Source organism: Aquila chrysaetos, chromosome 16 (assembly GCF_900496995.4).
Source record: "Aquila chrysaetos chrysaetos chromosome 16, bAquChr1.4, whole genome shotgun sequence".
NCBI lineage: Eukaryota > Metazoa > Chordata > Aves > Accipitriformes > Accipitridae > Aquila > Aquila chrysaetos.
Window position 1 is genome coordinate 22,594,196 of NC_044019.1, and position 21,527 is coordinate 22,615,722.

The 21,527-nt window shown below is 38.9% G+C and overlaps 1 protein-coding gene across 1 annotated transcript; it reads left to right on the plus strand.

Moving 5' to 3' along the window:
• Positions 1-11,636: 11,636 nt before the first annotated feature.
• Positions 11,637-21,147, plus strand: KCNA4 (potassium voltage-gated channel subfamily A member 4). Its single transcript, XM_030039430.1, has 2 exons — positions 11,637-12,438; positions 13,255-21,147. The coding sequence occupies exon 2, from the start codon at positions 14,022-14,024 to the stop codon at positions 16,008-16,010; it is 1,989 nt and encodes a 662-aa protein (XP_029895290.1). The 5' UTR covers positions 11,637-12,438; positions 13,255-14,021; the 3' UTR covers positions 16,011-21,147.
• Positions 21,148-21,527: the final 380 nt, after the last annotated feature.

A 21,527-nucleotide genomic window follows, 5' to 3' on the forward strand; every position in this document is an offset into this window, starting at 1 on the left:
CTGGAAGTTCTACCACCTGCCCTGTATCAGACACAGTGTAGATCACATAAATGGTGGGTGGTTTTATAGTTGGCTCTTCTGCTGAGGGCAGAATAAGCACGTGGGAGCCAGTTGCTTCCATGAATGAACTCTGCTGTGAAGCTGAGGCTGTTTATTTTTAAGTGAGTCAGCAAGTCAAACATACTAAAACATATCTCTTGAAAGTGCTGTCTTTGAGCAACTTAACTTTGTAGCTAAGGAAGACAAATCTGTGAGTCCTTTGAGAAACAAAGCCCTAGGAATGCCAGTCTTTGAACATTTGTAAGAGTGTTAGTAGCTGTGATATCCGAGTTGTTCATTACTCAAATTGAAGCCAAAAAGTGAATCACAGAGGATAGACTCACAGTGTTGAACACAAGAGCAAAACAAAATATTAATTCAGGAATTATGCTAATGCTTACTATGAATACTTAGAAGGATTCCTTTTTTCAAGTGCCTTGCTATAAGTAGGCAAGGCTGCTGTTTCCATTGGTAGTTCTCACCTTTTTTCGTGCAGGAGTGACTTCCACTGCTCCAGTTAGAATTTATGATAAAGCAGCCCTGGTGCAGCTTAATGTGCCTCACTTAAAGTGTATCTATTCCTTAACTTCATGAAAATAATATCCATCCTGTAAAAAAAGAATATGCAGTTATCATTCCTAGTAGTCCTGCTTACTGAGAGCATTAAGACTCACCCACTTGTTACAAATCTATTGTGAATGCAATACCTTATAGTAGTACATCCACAGTGTCTCGTATCCTTGAGTTGTGTCTAATTATGATTCCACTTCTTGTTGTTCATTAGGTTTCAAAGACAGCTGGCATTGTCGCTAGTATTCTCACTTCCCATGTAAGCAACATACATTGTATTTTAAAATATGATCACACTAAGAGGAGAAATCTACAGTTTCATGGAAGTAGTTGCTCATTTTCTGTTTGCATATCCTAGTTTGTATTGCTGGTTCTGTTACCCTGCCATGCTGATTTCAAAGAGCTATAATACAATTTCTTGGGAAAAGTCTTGAAGCTTTGGCATATTTTCACTGTGGCGTTCCAGTCTCTTTGTTTAATCTGTACAGGTGTATTTTTCTTCCTCATGATTTGCTGGTTTGTGCAGTAAAAGTATTCTTTTGCAGATATAACATATCTCAAGAGTATTCTTTGGATGAGTATGAACTGTATTGTATAAAGGTTTCAACTGTCTTCATCTGCTTTTGTTAGTATGGAGATAGCTATTTGTAGTTATTTTTCACTGAGGTCCATTGAAATGTCAAAGGTGTGTGAAACATCTCCTTACAACTTATCCTATATAAGTTCACCATAAACAGTTGGAAAAAATTGAAAATTGATTTGATAGTACTCTTTGCTTGAATGTGATACTTGACTATTGTACTGCTTAGTTAAGCTACTTAACAACAGAGCGTAATAGCATCCTTGATGATTGAATAAAGCAGTTAAATGTTACCCATGCTTGTCATTACTTGTCAATTCATTGTAGAAATAATGCTGTCAAAGAGGCCATAGGAGTAAAACTTGAGATTTCCAGTGTCACCCATGTATCAAATGAAGCACTACTAGAACTGTGTGTATGGGTAATATGAAGTGAAGATTTACCATTAAAAAAAGTTTTATCAGGAAGGTGACCTAAAGGGAAGAAGACTTGCTGTAACCGAACAATATGAGGATGACAGGTAAGAGTGGAAAGAGCCCAACCATTACATGATTTATATCCCTAGAGAATTACATTTTGCCAGAGAGATGAAAAAGGAGTTTAATTATGGAAAACAAACAGGAGGCAGAATAAGTTTAAGTGCTGGTCATTTTCAAAAAGCAAAAAAAAACCCCCACCTGTATAATTATGCAAAACAGGAACCTCTCTGACTACTGGCAAGGAGAAAAATTCGGCATATGTATTATGTTTTTCTAAGGTAGGGTTTCTTCCCAGGATTTTCTGATATGTGCCATTAGAAAAACAGGGCACTTGTGTTTGCGTTCAGCACCTTATTTGGAAGATGTTGTTTCTAAATCCTGCCCTTTGGGCTGTCTTTGGCATTGTTTCACCATGAGGTTCACATATGTAATGAATGTATTTTTACAGACTTTTCAGGGAGTAGACTCCAGCCCGGTAGTTCTGCCAGAATAGTCTGATGCAGAGAATCGCACCTGAGAATTGCTCAGAGTTTTTGGTAACTTAAAGCCTGAGAATTAGGTTGTATCCTTTACTGTTTTTTTTTTAATTAATATAGGATATGCTACATTTTCCATATTTTGTTTCTTTATGCTGCCCCAGAAAAACATAGGAAGAAAGGTAGTAAAGATCCAATGAGCAATTCCTTGAAAATGAGGAAAGTTGCTGAAAATCAGGAAAATGTATTTTCAGAAGAACTGACAAAGTTCATAGTTTAATGACAATGGCAAAGATTTATTAAAATATTAGTCTCTTAGCAAAAGCTGCAGAAGACAGAAGATTGCAGCTGAATGATGACATATTTTGATGCTACTGTAAAATAGAAAGTAGGTATCTTTGTCCTGTCATCTTTATGAATTTTCAAAGCAAAGGAATCTTTTTTTTTTGTTTTTCTTTTAAGGATTAATTTTCTCATCATCATGAAAATATAGCAAGGTGAAGTAAGAGGCAGAACTTTGGATTTAATACCAGACTGGAATAAACAATGCTGTTTGAACAAAAACCCACCAAATACCATTTTGTGTGTTGTGGCCCGGTGGAAACTGGACTTCTTGGGCTATGCCCATGCAAATAAACACAACTATGACAGGAAATAGAAATGCATGGTAAGAATGATATAAGTTACATAGGGTTGCATAAAAACAACTATAGACAAATTCCCATTGTGTGAGAGAGAACAAAAGAAACATACAAAGATCCATATATGTTAAGAGTTAGTTACCGCACAGTTCAGCAAGGAGCATCAGGACGTGTTGAAGTAAAGAGTGGTCCACAAAAGGCAATGGAAGTAATTGATTCCTTTCAGTAAGATATGTGTTTGTTTACCTTGTTGAACCAGTGTGTAGAAAGTGCTGAAATGCCACAAACAAGATGTGTAAACCTCGGTAGAATGATTAAGGGATGGCATAAGTATCTTTTAAAGGTTAGCTTTCTCGTCACCTGTAAACAAAAATCAGCGTATTTATGTGTATAGTGGGTCTTTAGTTTGTCAGCATCTCGATTGCTATAGTCAGGATATAATTGCTATTCTGTGAACTTTGCAATTATCTGCTTCATTCATTTGGGTATTTTAAGAAGGAAAGCTGATATGAAAACCAATTATGATTTCCCTAGATAATGGCCATTTTTATACCAGATATTTTTCCTACTAGTTTGACAGAGTGCATTGTTATTATAAAGAAAGTTCCAGAACTGCATAAAAAACCTGATCTTTCAGGCATTTACTCAAATGTAAAATAACATTCATTTAGAACTCCCACTCTGCTGAACCAAGACTTTATAAATTACCCCATAAAGGTGGTAGTTGCTCATTTATCTGTCTTCCTAGCTAAAGATGGGTAATGGACTCTTACATATGCAAGCAATGAGAAAAGTTCTTTTCTTTAGTTGTGGATAAAACAGGGGATTTGTTTGGACTGTATTCAGAGAAAACTATTATCAGGATCTACTCGCTTTCCGATCATTAAAATGCTAATTCCTACCTTTAGATATTCCAGATTTATACTGGGCTACTTAGCCAACTTTAGATTGCTTTTCATCTAACCTTCAGCATTCTTCATTTTCCTTCAGGAAAAGGAAAAATGGAAGATGTTACTTTTTAATGTTTCCCTAGAATATCTGAAAGTGTCTGCCTGAAGTGTGCGTGGCAGAGAGGATGAAAAGCCTGTCCCAGTAAAAGAGGTACTGTATTTTTATATGTTAGTTCTTTTGGCTTTTACCTTATTAAAGCTCCTTATGAACATTCCTGAACATGAGATTGCTTTGCAAAGGTCATTTTAATCAGAAGGGAGTCTCTTCCTGTAACTACTGTTTATACCTAAGAGAGTGCATGTTCAACAGATTAGAAACACAATGGCATGACAACACAGCCAACAGACCATGATTTTTTTGGTTGTCTAGGGAATAGCTTCAGGTTATTATTTTTACTTGGGGATAGAAACTGCTGTGTTGTTAGTCTGGTGGCTGTGTGCAATATTCATTGATTAATCCATTTCATAGTATGTTGAGATGGTGGTGCAGAGAAGGAGGGTGAATGTTCACAGCACAGTTAGTGCAGAGGTTGCTTTCACAACTGACACATCAACAATCCCTTGTGTGAAGCACTACTGTATTCATAAGAAGGGTATTGTTAAGTCCTGAGAGTCAAGTAAGGGGATCTAAGAGCCTAGGTAGATTAGGCCCTTTCAGTTAGTACAGAGGGATTTATAGCTCATCTTGAGCTTATCAGAAACCTCACCAAATTCTTCAGCATTAGGGTCTTTTAGTCAATGGGTTCAGAGCATTATGTTGACAAAAACGAAAGTCCATTTTCAACTTGATTCCTGTTGGATTCAGACGGGAGCTAGACATCTAATAGCTTTATGTGCCATTTATACAGATCCACATGGGGAATGTGATAAGCTGTTCCTAAATAAATTATATACTTAGCTCTGTATCCCACAGAGCAAGTTATCTGCTGGCTACTAAAGGTTCCAGTTCCAACTAATTAGCTACACAGGCCTAATCCTGAACAATTCGTTGAAGCTTTTGGCTTCAATATAGGAAAGAAATTAATCTGTTAGACTGAAAAGATCTGAAGTACCTGGACCCTTAGATCGACTTACTTTAACTTTCTGAGTTTAGCAACACACTCAGTAAGACTTTCAACCTTGGGCTTCCGTGCTGAGGTTAACATTTGGGTTGGAATTTCCACATTCTAATTTCTGACACAGAATTTTGACACAGGTATAGTGCCAAATTTTTAAAAAAGCTAAGTTTAATTCAGTTTTCAGGATCTCATATGAATGATAATTGTGTTCATAAACTACAACTGGTTTTTGGTCTCCATATGAAAACTCCTGCCCCTGTTTGTGTTCAACAAGAGTTAAGCAATGCCCAGAGGCACCTAATAACACAATGAGAGTTCCCACACTTACACACAGATACGAGGAAATCTGCTATGGTAAACTGCAGCTGGGAACCACAAGATTTTTCTAAATTTAGGGGTTGATAAGGAGTTTTCTACTGACCTGCGATAGGAATAGGGTAGAAATGAGCTAATTTTAACTAAGGATTTTTCAGGAGTTACTCTGTCCCTAGTGTGCAAAAGAACATCAGCTCTCTACAGATTATATCTGATCTGTATATGCAAACTATTTATTTGGACTGCAGGGATGAGGTGCCACTTTTGGGACCTCTGTGTTGGGCTGTACTAATGAGGCTATGGCAGTTAATATCTTACACCTTTACCTGCCCTAATGCATAAACAGAGAAAGGGTGCTTCTGGCTGTAATTCCTTTCCTCACCTGTTGTGACAGTTCTGCCTGAACATGAGGAGAAACACTGAGAGGGCAGCCTGTGATTTCCAGGACACTATTTCCTGTTTTCTCTGAAGAAAAGACAACAGGCTGGATGCTTCAGTCAACAGGTTAGATCTGATGTATAGGGTTTATTATTTTATTGTGTTAATTGTACCTTAGCTCTCCCAGGCATTACCATAAATGATCCTTAATGTCCTGAAATGCAGGTCTCCTTCAAAATGGTAATTTCTGAAGTATTTTTAGTATCTCCATATATACAACAGTATTAGAGAAATTTTTATATTGCCTTTGCGATACCTATTTTAATTTCTTGATTCCTATCTAGTCCCTGGCCCCCAGACCAATTTCCTTCTCACTGACAACCCTCTAGAAAGGTCATTTCCATTCTGGAAAGGTTTTCCTCAGTAAATATACTGACAACAACAACAAAACTATATGTTTACCTCACACCAGAATAAAGGCTATCATTAGATTCTTTCTACACTGCTTGCTAGTTCAAAATTAGCCACAAGAATATTTATTTTATTTTATAATCTCAAGAATTTATTTTTCTTCAACCTTTTATAGTAATAACTGTTGTTGCACCCAAGGTTGGTTAATTCTGTGTGTTTATTCAAGCTGGGAACATCTTTTTTTGTGTTAACGTTGTGCTTAGTACACCCCAGAGATCATACAACAATATCTCTGAAATAAAGAGGTTTAATGAACTTTTATGAGTATATAATTTATTTGGGAACAGTTGATTTTATAATCTTTCCCATGTGGATCAGTACACATGGCACTTAAAACTTCTAGGCATCTAGCTCCCATGTGAATCTCATCTTGAAACCATTAGGAATAAGGTTGAATAGATTCTCATTTTTGTCAGCATAGTTCTCCCTATTAAAAATTGCCTACATTTTCTCTGATATGCAAGGCTATCAAGTTTGGTTAAAACCCCCCATACATTCTTCCAGGATTTGTGTTTGCACGCTTGTGGAAAAGAGTGGAATCAAAATTTTTGTCTCATATCTGAATACTCTGACATAGTTCTGATACACCTCATGAACTCAGATCTATCAGAATCAGTCTCCTCTTAAAACATGGAGCAATTTTCTGTACCCTTATCATGGCAGGAGGAAAATGGTCCTTTAGTGCAATGGTGGCACAAAAGCATTCCCTCACACACACCTCTAAAGGTCAAAAGAAAACGGCTGTGTTCCTTTCTCAGTTGACCTACTTAATGGGAAGTGTACGAAGTCCTATTGCTGCTTCTCTCTTCGCCAGTCTCATCTGCTGTCTATCCTGGTTCTTTTGTATTCATCAGTAGGGTAACAAGATGATGACAGAGCAGACTATGCTGATTTTGACGCAAAGGTTAATCTGGAAGCTATATATGGTTACCATCAAATTATGAACCAAGACAGTTACATGTGAAACGTACCTCCTGTAGCTATAGGCTGGAATCTTTAGTAGGAATTGTTCTAGTCCGGTAAATTTAGGTTTCTTATCTAATTTAAGTGTAATACTAATTGTAAGTGGATCCTTCTAGTAAGATTTGGAGTGTTACAGGTACAATGGTGTATCCACTATTTTTAGTTTGATCCTGCAGTTCCTGCATGCACATATCTTCCATTCATGCTAATTTCATAGATAAGAGTTATAAACATATATTTGCTAGAACTTGAGCAACATCTACCTGCTACAAGCTTTGAGTTCATAGAAATACCCTTTTTTACCTAAAAAGATATATGTGAGGTATGTTAGATGCCATACTTGAACATCTAAAATTCCTTTCTTTACATGCTTCTTCACTGAACAGTTTACTACTGCATATTCCTGGAGCATGAGATACTTGAACTTCTAGCTAATAAGTCTTCATTATTTTAACAGTAATAGTTTTGAGCTCTTGTCCTACAGGTGTTCCTTTCCAGTTCTGCAAGTCATGGTTAACTTAATAGTGTAAAGCTACAGTAATTATTAGCCCACTACCTAATTTTCCTCCAGAGTATTCCTGATAAAATCCCAGTGAGAAATCAGCCTGCCATGGCCTCATAATGTTATCTGATCTAGACAAATATATATGCAAGCCAGAATTTAGCACCTGATATTTCCAGGTTTCATAATTATTGCATTTACTGTTAGCATAGTTTGAAAATTGTGTATTCAGAATAATACACTGATTCTTGAATACAGAAATAGAGCAAATCCTGTGACACAGTAATTTAAGTAATTCTTTGAATCTAACTCATTTCCTTCATGAGTTAATTACAGTAACAGTATCCAAACTGGAGATCCACACTGCTCACTGCTACTTGGCATATCTGTAAGAAAGGGCATTGCCTGATCCAAGTTCTTCCATTCTAAATAAAAACAAATTGTTAGGAGGAAAAAAAAAAAGCGGGAAATTATCTTTGTTGTACTAGAAAAGAGAGGTCAGCATTAAGAGTGATGTGGCTGTGCGTATCTTGGAAGTCTGGGGTAGGACCAAGAATATAAGTGAGGTATCTCCATTGTCACACAGTTCCTTATTTAGAGGCTTTCCCTCCATACTATCCTTTTTTTTTTTTTTTTTTTGCTATTGTTGATTTCAAGAGTAACGGTGATGTGAGTCCCTGTCTGCCCAGAATGAACAGAGAAATATTCAAGTCCAAAAATAAACCATACATGATATTTTTATCCTAGTTTCTGAGTAGGTCCATACTCCGGTAGAAGAAATTATTCTCCGAATATAAATATCATCCGTGTTTGTACTGCTATTCATCCTAAACTAAATGGTAAATAAATGGCAGCGGTTTTGCATACTTTTCCAAGAAAGTATAAAAGGCCTGCTGTTCTCTGGGATGTCAACTTCCTTGGATTAGCCTGTTGCAGTACAAGTAATGAACAGATGTGCCATTCATATATGTTGTGTATAAGAACAAACTGAGGATAGGCTGTATTTTCTTCTGCTAAGTACCTCATTAAGTAGTGCCAGTCATATTCAAAAGAAGAGTACTCGAGCCAGATTCTTTGACAGGGGTGTCTTACTGAGCCTGGTTAGTAAAATATGAATAAAATATGAACTCCCTAAAGTGATATAAACACTGGGAGAGAAAACCTAGCTGTGGAGGCAAGAATTCATTGCTGCTTTGGTATCTACGAATCTTCAGCACTGTAATCAGCTGAGAATGGGGAGGGAAGGAAACACATGTTCTGAACCATGTTTCATCACATCTGAAATGATATAGTAACCATAGTGTTTCCACTTGATTATCCTGAGTGCCCACTGCTGCAACATTTCATTTGTTTTGAAAGGAGTTCCTGATCTTTTGGGAAGTTGGCTGAGTTGCCTTGAGAGGCTAATAGAAATAATAGTGAAACAAGCGTAGGAAGGAGCAGAAGAGTAAAAAGAGAAGACTAAAAGGGAAGTAGAATAATTCGTGGTCTAGAAGTGCAATAAGTACTGAGCTGTAGTACAGTTTTATTCGCTGCACAGAACTCTTGATTACAGCAGGAAGATTAGTGTTGGACTGAGGCCAGACTCTGCCAGTGTGAATTGCAGCAATTGGGGGTAGCATATATTAATATTGGGCATAGCAACATAAGTTAGGCTTTTTAAATCTCATGTTCCCTTTGCATGAAAATGTATTAAATTGTTGTGTATTTTTTCTGGCACTGTATGCATTGATAAGCAATAATGATGCCTATTTTTCCTCTCCTCTGTTTTCTCTGTAAAACAGAACAAATCTGTATGATAGCATACCTTACAGATCCTTTGCTGTGCTGCAACATTCTTAATACAGTACTATCGAAGATAATGACATGTATGTATTCTCTCTTTGTTCTACCAATAGTAGTATCCCTTATGAATATGAAGGAGCAGAGGGAATGTAATAACTTTTAAATAAAAATTGCTCTTTGAATACGACGAAAATACAAAGCTGAATGAAATGAATCACAGTATTCATCTGTAAATACTTAAAGCTCGGTTTTTGCTTTTAAATCAGTTAAAAATTGGATCAAATAAGACCTCTGAGTTAGATTGAATTGCATGTAGTTACGTGATCCCTATCACATTAGAATGGATTTAAAAAAAGGTACAAAAAGGCTATTCTGCTTCTCCCATTATCAGTGTTACATGTGGTTTATGTGTGTATCCCCTCATACATCACATTTTATTTATCTTTGCTCAAGAATATGCTTTAGCTATTAAAAAAGAAAAGAATAATAATGATCAAAAAGGTATACCAAAGTGACTGGTCTGTTTCAACTTGTCTTTATACTCAGGTATGCACTGAATTTTTCAATTTAACAGTTGCCTAAGACAATGACAAGAAAGTGCATCTGAAACTTTGGAAGAAAGGCAAAAACTAGATAAACAATTTTTTTTGGTCTGAAGCCTTTGAAACATCTCAAAAAGAAATAAAAAAAGTGTTCAGGTCCTACTGATAAAACGCAGCGCAACACTTCTTAGAGAATGAAGTGACTGGATTCTGGAAAATGCCCCTAGAATTAAATTTTACTGAAGTAGGAATAAGTCTAGGTGTTTCTAATCATTCAAAAAGCATACCTATGATATCTCTTCTATTTTTATGGCATTGTACATGTCCTTGTGACTAAACCATGATAGGGGTTTGATCCCTGTCTTTGGTATGCTCTTGTGCCAAGTTGCGGAAGAATCTGGGTTTTGGTATTGGAAATGAATTTGTAGAATGCTTTTAAATTGCACCCAGGAGTATCAAAATTTTGGACTGCTCTTGTGATGACACCACTTTGTATTTCAATGGCATTTGGACTGACATTAGGAATTTCTATATGTCTTTTACTTGCCCATGGAACTTGAAGGATTGTGATTGTTGAAAAATTGGTTAGATAGAGCTGCATTTTATACATTTCACAATACTTTTGGCAAGATCCTTATGAACTGATTTGATGTCTGGCATTCAGTATGTTTATTTGGTTGATCCTTCATTCTCCCTTATATAGTCATATGTCACCTACTCAAATGAATGGGATCAAGAGTATGAGCACTAACTGATGTAGGCAGTAAGAGACAGAGAGGCAACATGGATAATCTGGGTTGTGCTACTAGGGATCTGAAGGGGAATAGTCACCAGGCGTTCTTGGTTTCTCTGGACTGTGGAGAAAGTGTGGACCTAGGCAATGAAAAAGATGCCTAACCCACTTACTGCACATGTTGAAGTTGCAAACACCAGTTGCAAACACCTTGAGGCAAAGTGTCCAGAGTGAGCGCTACTCTTGATTTGTCCTCGCTATGATCCTTTCTATAGGGCTCTAAAGCACCAAAATCTTTCTTTTCTTTTTCCATGTTAGTTAAGAATGCCTACACTCATTTTTTATTGAGATGGTAGGATTGTAGCTGTGATGTCAAATATAGGCAAGCTGCATTTTCATGGTGCTTGCTTACAGAGAGTGGAATTGGTCACAGTTTGGATTTTCTAGGTGCAGAAGGAATAGCCAGTTTATATGCTGCTTGTGTTACAGACAGCGGGCAGAGGGAGCAAAGGTTTGACAGCTTTGGCAGAGGTGTTAAAACTCTATTATTTTTTTGTCTCATCTACCAAATACACAACGGTACCCTCTTCATGACCTAAGACCTCCTTTTCCGTGTAGGTGTAGAATTAGGAGTAAGAGTTAGTTTGGCTTAATTTGCAAGACCTGTGTAGCTGGCAGGCAGTGTGCTGGCTTGGCCGTGTTGGGCAGGAGCAGAGGAAATTGTTTTCTGGTTTGCTTGTACCTTTGGAGACGGTTTGGGGTGAGCGAAGCGGCAGCTCTTTCCTCTTTCTGGGAAACTTGACCTGCACTTAGTTTTGAAATTCCCTGGGCCACCTCAACAATGGGTTTTTCTTCCTTAAAAGAAACCCCGCAAAACGAGCCGGGGCTGGCAGCGTTGCTTTGAGCACAAAGGCGTGTTAGCCAGCCAATGCATTATTGAGCACTGGAATATTCGTTTCAATAATTAATACATTAACACGGAAAAAAGGGAGAGCCAGGGGCGAGGCGAGGCGGGGGGTGTGTGGGGGGGATGTGTGTGTGTGTAAGGAGCCGTGCCGCGGAGCAGGGGCGCAGTGCGGGGCGGCAGCCGCGAGGGGCCGACGGCGAGCCGGGCAAGGCGCGCTACAGCGGCCGCGGATCCCGGCGGCGCGCAGGCGGGCGGGCGGCTCCGGCTCCGGCTCCGGCTCCGGCTGCTCCGCGGAGCAACAGGGCTGGCGGCGGGAGCACCCCTGCGGCTCGGCCGCGCGGCTGCTAGCTGCAGCTTTAAAAAATCAGGCAAGAACAGCCCGTAGTAGAGGGCTGCTGTCTCCTCTCGGTGGGGTTTTTTTTTTGATTTGGGTTTTTTTGTTTTTGGTTTGGGCTTTTGGGGTTGGGTTTTTTTTGTTTTTGTTTTTGTTTTTTTTTTGGTAAGCATGACCGAAAACCGGCACAACAAGTGGATGATGCGGGCGGGTGCTGGCTGAGCCGTGCCGTCTGGACGTGTCGGGGGGAGAAACTGCAAGAAGCGACGCCCGTCCTCCCGTCAGTGGAAACAGGCTTGGTACGCGGATTATTTAACGTTTTACAAATCTGCTGCGAAAGCTGGGCTTGGAAGGACTAGTGATTGCGCTCATCCATTCATTCCATCCGTCTCTCACACACACACGAACACGCCGCCTTCATTTTTTTCCTTTTGGAACAAGACTCTTGCTTGTTGCCTTTTTGCAAATGCCTGGGCGAGAAGCGGTGTCTGTGGCTGTGCAGAGTGCCCCCAGCCTAAGCTGCCTCACTGGCTCACTCTTGGCGCTCTTGTTGCACCCGGCAAGAAGGGAGAGAAATAACTGGTCAACCTGTGGTGCTGACTGACCGTACACACCTGCAAATGTAGATCAGTCGGCATAGCCCCCTCCTCAGGACTGCTGTCACCAGATCCTTACACTAGCAGGAACAGCATTGCTATTTCTCTGCCTAGGAACAGTAAGTATGATAGCGTTTTTAAGACCTGTTTCTGCATGACACGTAGGTACGATTTTAAAAATAGTGTTATTTAATAGTTCATATTCACCTTCTATCATGTATTAATAGATGCAGCTGTAAACGAGGCTTCTGTTTCAAAGGGGGGTGTGTGTGCGTGTGTTTTTGTGTGTGTGCTTGCATGTAGATGTTGCTTCGGTGCACCTGCAGTTGTTTTCTTGACATATCATATCACAGTATTTTCACTTGAGTGAGCATTGTACGTGCCTGTTTCCAGATTAAATTCAGTGAGATGTTCATTATGATTGAAACACAATTCACTTACAGATTAAAATGTAACATTCCTGCATCTTATGTGTTTCTACAAATACAACAAAAGCTCTTTGTGTAGATGTATTTATTCTGTAATATTTCATATAGATACATGTAGGTGTATCTATTACGTATGTACTCAAAGATCTGAATGCACTGTGTATTGCAATATTTTTATTAGTGTTTATATGTGTTGGTGTTTCAGAAGCATGCATGTGTTTGTGTATGGACGCAAGTGCTTATATGGGTGGGGATTTTGTATCTCTGTCTATATATATGTGACATACCCACCCACATCCTTACCCACAGAGTCGTTCAAAATCTCTGTGCATGTGATGTGGGTGTGTGTGTAATGTAGAAGTGTGAATAGTGTGGGCAGGGGAAGATTTGAATACCGTGGTAATAGATGACACAGTTTCATTTGATCAGTGTGACCTTTTAGGAAAACAATCCAATCTTTTCCCTTTTTGTTTTGTTTATTTTTGTGTGTTTGTGCATGTGCCTCAGGTTAAGTGCTTCTTCTGCATGACCATAACCAAAGGGTGACCCATCCACTCCCTTATGTCCTATGGGGACCTCAGAGCCAGTTTCTCAGTCTTCATCTCCTCCTCCTCCTCCTCCTCCTCCTCCTACCACTGCTGCTGACGCCCTGGGTGCTGCTCCCAGGTTTGAGACATTACTGACAGGCTGAAGAAAGGATTTGCAAAGACCTCCTCACTGTGTAAATAAAGTGATGGCTGGAATTAACTTCAACTCCCCAAGTAATGATATTAAACAGTAAGATTGTTAGGCCAAAGCATTACCAGGAACAAATTATGAGGAAAGAGACTATTTGCATTTGGTTGCAATGATGAACTAAAACCATCTGTGGAGAGCAGGTACCCTTTGATTTGTGTATTTTTTTCCTCATGAATGCCTGCAAGGTAGTCATGATTCTGATCAGATCTGTGATAGCCACAGGAGGTAAATGAAAATAAAGGGGCTTGGTGGATGAAAGAACAAGGCCTCAGCTGTTCCCTGGTTCAATCTGAGAGTTTCATCTTTTCTTATTAGCAAAACAGTAGTTTGTGTCAAACATTCTGGACAATAAGAAAATGCAGATCTGTGGTTTTCCAAAACATAGATTCAGTCTTACAACTATGTTGCCCTGGTCTGTGTCCAAGGGACTGTCCTCCAAATGCAAATGGCTTTGAACTTTCTAGTGAAAGCTAAGGTTACGCTGTAAATAAAACGAAACCTTTTTGCATTAAGCGATAAAAAAAAGCAGTTGCAAAATGGAGGTTGCAATGGTGAGTGCAGATAGCTCTGGGTGCAACAGCCACATGCCCTACGGATATGCGGTCCAAGCTCGGGCCCGAGAGAGAGAGCGGCTGGCACAGTCAAGAGCCGCAGCAGCTGCAGCCGTAGCAGCAGCCACAGCAGCAGTAGAAGGTGGGGCAACAGGTGGAGGTGGACCGTATCACCACTACCATCAGGAACAGAGTCGAGGTGCATCCTCCTCTCATGGTGGGAATGCGTCACGCAGCAGCATGCCCCACCGCCAGAGTGGTAAGAGGCGGAAGAAAGGGAAGAAGAGGAGCCACCACTTGGGAAGTAGGGAGTGTGGGGCCTCCTTCCCCTGTTCTGAGCTGCTGCCTCTCAGTGGTTCTGAAGAGAGAATACTGAAGGACTTGAGTGAGGAGGAAGAGGAGGATGAAGACGAGGATGAAGACGATGAGGAAGAAGGAAAGCTCTACTACAGTGATGACTATGGGGAGGATGAGTTTTCATACTCAGACCAGCCACCTGATGATGGTGGAGGCCCTGGGGGTTACAGCTCTGTTCGCTACAGTGAGTACGAGTGTTGTGAGCGTGTGGTAATCAACGTGTCAGGACTGCGGTTTGAGACACAGCTGAAGACATTAGCTCAGTTCCCGGAGACGTTGTTGGGTGATCCAGCGAAGCGAGGGAGGTACTTTGACCCTCTCAGGAATGAATACTTCTTTGATAGGAACCGGCCCAGCTTTGATGCCATCCTGTACTACTACCAGAGTGGTGGTCGGCTGAAGAGGCCAGTCAATGTACCCTTTGACATCTTCACCGAGGAGGTGAAATTCTACCAACTTGGGGAGGAGGCCATGCTCAAGTTTAGGGAGGATGAAGGGTTTGTCAAAGAGGAAGAGGACAAAGCTTTGCCGGAGAATGAGTTTAAGAGGCAGGTTTGGCTGCTGTTTGAGTACCCAGAGAGCTCCAGTCCAGCCAGAGGCATTGCCATCGTCTCTGTCTTGGTCATCTTGATCTCCATTGTCATCTTTTGTCTGGAGACTTTGCCAGAGTTCAGAGATGACAAAGAATTCGTCATGTCCCTGAGCTTAGGGAAGGGACTTTCCAATGAGTCACTTCACCTGGACGCTGGGGAGCACACCATCTTCAATGACCCTTTTTTCATTGTAGAGACAGTATGCATCATTTGGTTCTCCTTTGAGTTTACAGTGCGCTGCTTTGCATGTCCAAGCAAAGCACACTTCTTCAAGAACATCATGAACATCATAGACATTGTCTCCATCTTGCCTTACTTCATTACTCTGGGCACTGACTTGGCGCAGGAGCAGGGCAGTAATGGTCAACAGGCTATGTCTTTTGCCATCCTGAGGATCATCCGTCTGGTCAGGGTGTTTCGCATCTTCAAGCTCTCCAGGCACTCCAAGGGTTTGCAGATCCTGGGTCATACACTCAGAGCCAGCATGAGGGAACTCGGCCTCCTCATCTTTTTTCTTTTTATTGGAGTCATTTTGTTTTCCAGTGCTGTTTACTTCGCCGAAGCTGATGAGCCTGCCACCCATTTTCAAAGCATCCCAGATGCCTTTTGGTGGGCTGTAGTGACCATGACTACAGTTGGTTATGGGGATATGAAACCCATAACTGTGGGTGGGAAAATAGTTGGGTCCTTGTGTGCCATTGCGGGAGTGTTAACCATTGCTTTACCAGTGCCAGTGATTGTCTCCAATTTTAACTATTTCTACCACAGAGAGACTGAGAATGAAGAACAAACGCAGCTGATGCAAAATGCAGTCAGTTGCCCTTACCTCCCAACAAATTTACTGAAGAAATTTAGAAGCTCATCATCTTCATCCACAGAGGATAAATCAGAATATTTGGAGATGGAAGAAGGAGTTAAAGAATCTCTTTGTGTAAAGGAGAAAAAAAGTCAGGACACGGGGAATAGCAGTGAGTCAGAGAAGAAAAACTGTGTAAATTCAAATTCTGTGGAAACTGATGTGTAATTTTGAACGTTTCCAAATATATTTATGCATTAAAGAGTGCAGTGAAAATAATTAAATATGCAAACGAGTCCACAGCATACAGTAGTATGCCATTCAATGGTTAAATACGAATAAAAAGTGTTGCTAAACTTGTATTACATATCAAGTAAGTGGTATAACTTGAGGAAGGGATTGCTAGATCTGATGTAATTTCAGACTTTATATTTTTATTAGAATGCAAGTGTTTTGCACATGAGGCTGAAAAATTTATTAAAACTAAGTCAGTTTTAAAGTGGGTGCATGAACTGTCGACATCACTAATAACAGCTCTGTGGTAAAAGTTGGCATTCAGAGGTATTTACTATGTAAGAAGCAATGAAGTTTGGTAGTCATTTATCTATTTATCAGTGCTTTAATAGCAGCTACCATAAATCATTGGATACCATAGTCATTGTTTTTCAAATGGTAAATTTATTGTAAAAAGATATTCTACAGAAGATAGATCTAAATTTTTTTCTTGAAATCTATAATGCTTGTTTTTAACTGGAAATTTACTTTGAAAAGGCTGCTGAACCTCCAGAAATTGTTTATTTTTATAACTCTCTTTGGAGGCATTGCAGCATTTGTTGTCTAATAATGAAAGAAATGAAGTAAGAGAATCATTTAACCTGGTCTGACTGCAAAGGCAAAATGACTGGAATGCTTTTTTGCACTACTTTATATGCTGGAGATATATTGAAAGAGACTTCATACTGTGAATGTTTACTAATGTAATAGTTCAATGACAATCATTGGAAGAGTGAATTCTGCATCATATTTTATTGTTTCTTTTTTCTTTATGTGATGCTGATGGCGAAACAGCTAACATTACATTAATTCCATACTCTTTTTAAAATTATGAATATCTGTGATCTGGAAAGGATTGTGAAGTAAAATTTTATAATCAAAATTATTTGAAATCAGTGTTTTCTACTGATGCCTGCAAGAAACACCAACCGAATTTATATCTTTTTCCTGGTTAATTTAACATTCAGAGTCTATGATTAGTACATGCACTTTGTCAGTATGAAAGAAATTCAATGCATGGGAGGAGAAGGTAGAAGTAATAAGATATTCAGTTGTTGCAGTACTGACAATTGAGAATTGCTAACTTTTAACATGCTATTATTGGTGCTGCATTTTCCCTTAATTACAGCTTTCACCCATGTGTATTTGAAGCAACATTTAAGATCCAAAATAGGCATTCTGGGATTCAGAATGAACATGTTGGGTCCCATGCAGTCCTTGAGAAAGCTTTCCATGATTTCTTCTCACTGATTCTTAGGCCAGCTGTATTTTACTATGTGTCAAAAACTTCCATTGCCCTTCCTAGGAGATTAAGGTAGGTAAAAATTCTCTGGCCCACAGTACATTCCAGACTCCAAAATGAAATAGGTAAGATATTGCTGCATATAACATAAATAATAGATTCAGAACTGGCATTTTTTCAGGCTTATAATTACCTAGGGAAGGCACAATTAAACTGGAACTGTTTTTGAAGCGGCACTGTGGAACATTCCAGATTATAAAACTTGAACCAAATCAGCATGTGCACTTTAGGGGCTGGGACAGGCCATTATGAGAGGAAAAGGGGCTTACCAACACTACTGAATTACAGTGGTTTTGCAATGTTCATTTACAGCTGAGTGGAGGATTTTTGCAGGGAGAGAAGTAGTTACTGACTGACTTACAGTTCTGGAGCTGAAAAGCAACAATAAAAGCAGTCCAAATTGGGCACCCACGACATTATGCATAATCTATCAGATAAGCATTGTTTGCTGTATGCAGCATCCAGTGGTACCAAACAGAGCCATAGACATCGGTTTTTCTTTAATGGTTGATTTTTGCCCTCATGGATTTTCTGTGAATCACCTCTTCGAAAAGTTTCTCTGCTTGTCCTCTTTTGCATTGCAGAAGAACTAATAAAACCCAAGACACACACTAAAGACTGTGTTGTGGTGAGCCCTGCTTCAAAACTTGTGTTTAAATGTCTGATTCCTTATTTAAAATCATAGAGCGGGCTTCACTATGTTTTTAATGTGAAGCATTAAACAAAGCTCCTTTTTAGTGTGGTGATATTAATTCCAACTGTTTTGAGTGAAACAACTCAGTAATTTTATACGTAGGCATTTGCCAAAATTGAATATTGCATTTTGTTGTAGCTGACCTGAGTTAAATGTTCTAAATACTTTTTTTCTACAGGGGCAATATCAGCAGTGAGGATGAGCATTCTGTAAAATCTGGTAAAAATCCATAACTGAAAGTGTTTCTTTAACAGCTAGTAGTTAATGACGTAAAGACCATAAGGGTTCTCTTGTAAGCTAGCTTGCTGGTAGTTCTGCATAATACCAGAGACCATAGCAAGAATGTAGGAGTAGGTAAATAATGAACTTGGAGAAAATAAGTAGTACGTGTTTGCAGTATTGACTGGTTGAAAGGGAAGGTGGTTCATAAGAGGTGGAATTTTAGATCTCTAATGGAAATAAGGAAGAAAATTCTTTGAATAACTCTTAGAATATGTTCACACTGCGGACATGGTGCTCAGCATGAGGTAACTGCTTAAGTAGTTACCCAGGTTCTCCAGCAAGTTGTTCAGCTATTCTGCTACCAGTACACAACCTTTTAATTTAAAATGAGTGTGGCAGTGTCTACATTATGCTGTGATCATAGCAGTACCTCACTCTCTGAAGAAAAAGGTCTTACTGTAGGACCTCGTAGCAGTTGGCAGAGCAACATTCTGGGTGTGTCAGCACTATATACTGCAGTACTGTAGAGGCATATCCTAAGGTAACAGTGGAGCCTGCTCTGCCTCCTGCAGTGAATAAACCTACCTATGTACTTCATCATTACAAATAAGAACTACTATAGCTTAATGTTAGATAGTGCTATCAGTTTGGCAGACCATTCTGAATCACAGAAAGAACTGTGCATTCTGGAATGGAAGCAAATACCTTTACTTGGGCTGGCTTATCATTTGATTATTCAACTACCCATCGGTCCAGTCAGTTACAACACAGCTTGAAAATGCCAAAGTGCTACCCCTAACACGCTAAACCCCAAAGATCCTGAGTGCTTAACAAGAAACAGAAATTTCCATTAAGTATTACTTCTGTTGAAATTGTGTGCCAGTATTTGAGCTGTTACAGCTCCAAGTTACTACTACTGCTTCTGTCAGAGCTTTCCCAGTGTTACTGGATACTGACTACTCTCAGAAAAATAATTTTATCATCACTTGGGCATTTTGCATTTTACATTTTAAATTATAGTGGTGAAATGCATTCCTGATGTAACTGACGTGAATGGAGTTACACAAGGGATCGTTTTAGTTCTACTAATGTAGTTCAAATGATTTCACATTGACATACATTTCAGCTAAAAATAATGCAAAATGAGATATTTTGATATATCAGGTTCACTTGCAGTGGTGAAAAAATTTGGAGGAGTTCCATTAGAATTCATAGAATCACAGCAGCATCAACTCAGATTTCAAATATAGGCTGATACTTAACTGTGTACTGGCACTTATTTAAAGAAATTCATAAGTCTTTTAATAGTAATCTTAAGTGCCAAGGCCAGACTCACAGGGAGAGAGTTTTGCCAGCTGAAGTATTGGATTTAATGCCTGACTTCAGAGATCCATAGGTTTTTTTTCTTTATTAGAGTCATGGAGTCTTCTGATGTTACATTGATTCCTTGAAGATTTCAGCCTGGATGCTGAAACTTATATTGAAGTGTTGTGTCACCCTGTTAGGGAGTTCTTGGCAAAGTTTTTTAGTGTTCAGTAAAGCTTTCTCAGAATGATTCCACAAGAGGCCAGTTCCATTGATGGAAAGTGTAATTTGTTTGTATTTGAAGGAAGATTCTTCTGCTTACATAGTTCTGTTGTGTAGAGTCCATTTCTGTGACAGCCATGTAATGCAGAATAAATCTGGGAGATCAAGGGAGTGAAAAACCCCACTGCTATCATGATTACATCTAATTCATGACAACAGTGTTCTTGGTATTTGGGGATAGTAGTAGGCATTATGGACTTCTTGTCATCAAAAATGGGATTGGAGTGTGTTTTCAGTCAGTAAAACTTTTCAAGTAGCTTTGGAATGTGAAAATGATTTTGCATAAATATTGGTGTGCAAAGAATTTGGGATCAGGCCATAACCTTGAATAAAGGATCATTATCTTGTAACTCCTGACAGAGAAAGTTCCTGTCAAGTATGCTTTCAGGTGTTGAGAGTCATTTGACGTGGGATATGAAAAATCACTGCTAAACTACCCAAGAATATGAAATACTTCCTCTTCATATTTGCATAAATGTAGGATAAATGCACTATGGAAAAACAGCAAAATATGAGAAAGTCTATTCCATGTGTAACTAGTTTGTGGAAAGCCTTTCCTGCACAGCACTGAAAAATGAAGTGTGTCTTTCTGGTGATCCCAGAGTCATAAAACTAATTCTGAGTATACGTTAATTTTTAGCATAAGCTTTACACTTTATTGATAGTCCTCAAATTAAATATGAACTATCCATGGTGCTTTAGACTATGTCAGTAGCTTCCTCTCACTATTTCTTACTGGTTCCTTATTACTTCTTACTGTCATTGTGTCCAGTTATAAATACAGGCCTACTTTTTTTAAATTATTAATTGACATGAGACAGTAACAAATAAAAGCAAAGATTTTTTAAAAAAATCTATAATACCTGGCATATAAGTTACATATTTTTCTTATCATTAAATAAATCTAAATGAAAGTCCATAACATCTGTAGACGTGGGGCAGGGTATCCATTTTCCTGTTGCTATAACTGAATGATCAAATGCTTCTGATTTTGCAGTGAATAAGATCTACTTTATAGATTTACCATATTTGTGCGCCTCTGAAATGAATGCTTGTAGAAAAATTGGCAATTTTTTAAAAACAAACATTCCTTCATTTCCACAGAAGTCATCTAATGTGGAAAAAGTGATTGACAAATTAATTGTGGGTTAAAGTGCATAAATGTTTTGTATCTGGCAACCAGGTACAAACACGAAACTTTACATATTGCTACCATGCTTTCTGTGTATTCAGAACTCTGATGACATTAATTCTGAAGGAAAACTCATTAAAGCATTTTGTACTGAGATGGTTGAATTAATTTTTATTTTTAAACCTTTTCCGTAAAATTATAATGTACCTTGAGACCTTTTTCTGCAACAGGTCCTTTGGAAAATAAATACATAAGTCTATAAGAAGGAAAGAAGAGAAATACTAAATTACATGTCAAAATCTGATAAAATATTCTAATTGAGGGAAAATAGGTAAGTAAAAACTTTGTTTTTTCCTTTACTTGTGCATTTGTGGTATTGCCATTGGAAACAAATTGGGATCAAATTGGTTGAACAGATCTGCAACTGCAAGAGAGGTACTTCATGCTTTGCGTCTGTTCCAGGTAACTCTGTGATCTCAGGGGCAGCAGCAGCTGCATCGTGGGTCAGCTGCTGCTACTGCATCGTGCAAGTGG

Excerpts from the sequence above, each read along its gene's own strand:
- KCNA4 (XM_030039430.1), top strand. The coding sequence starts at position 14,022 with ATGGAGGTTGCAATGGTGAGTGCAGATAGCTCTGGGTGCAACAGCCAC.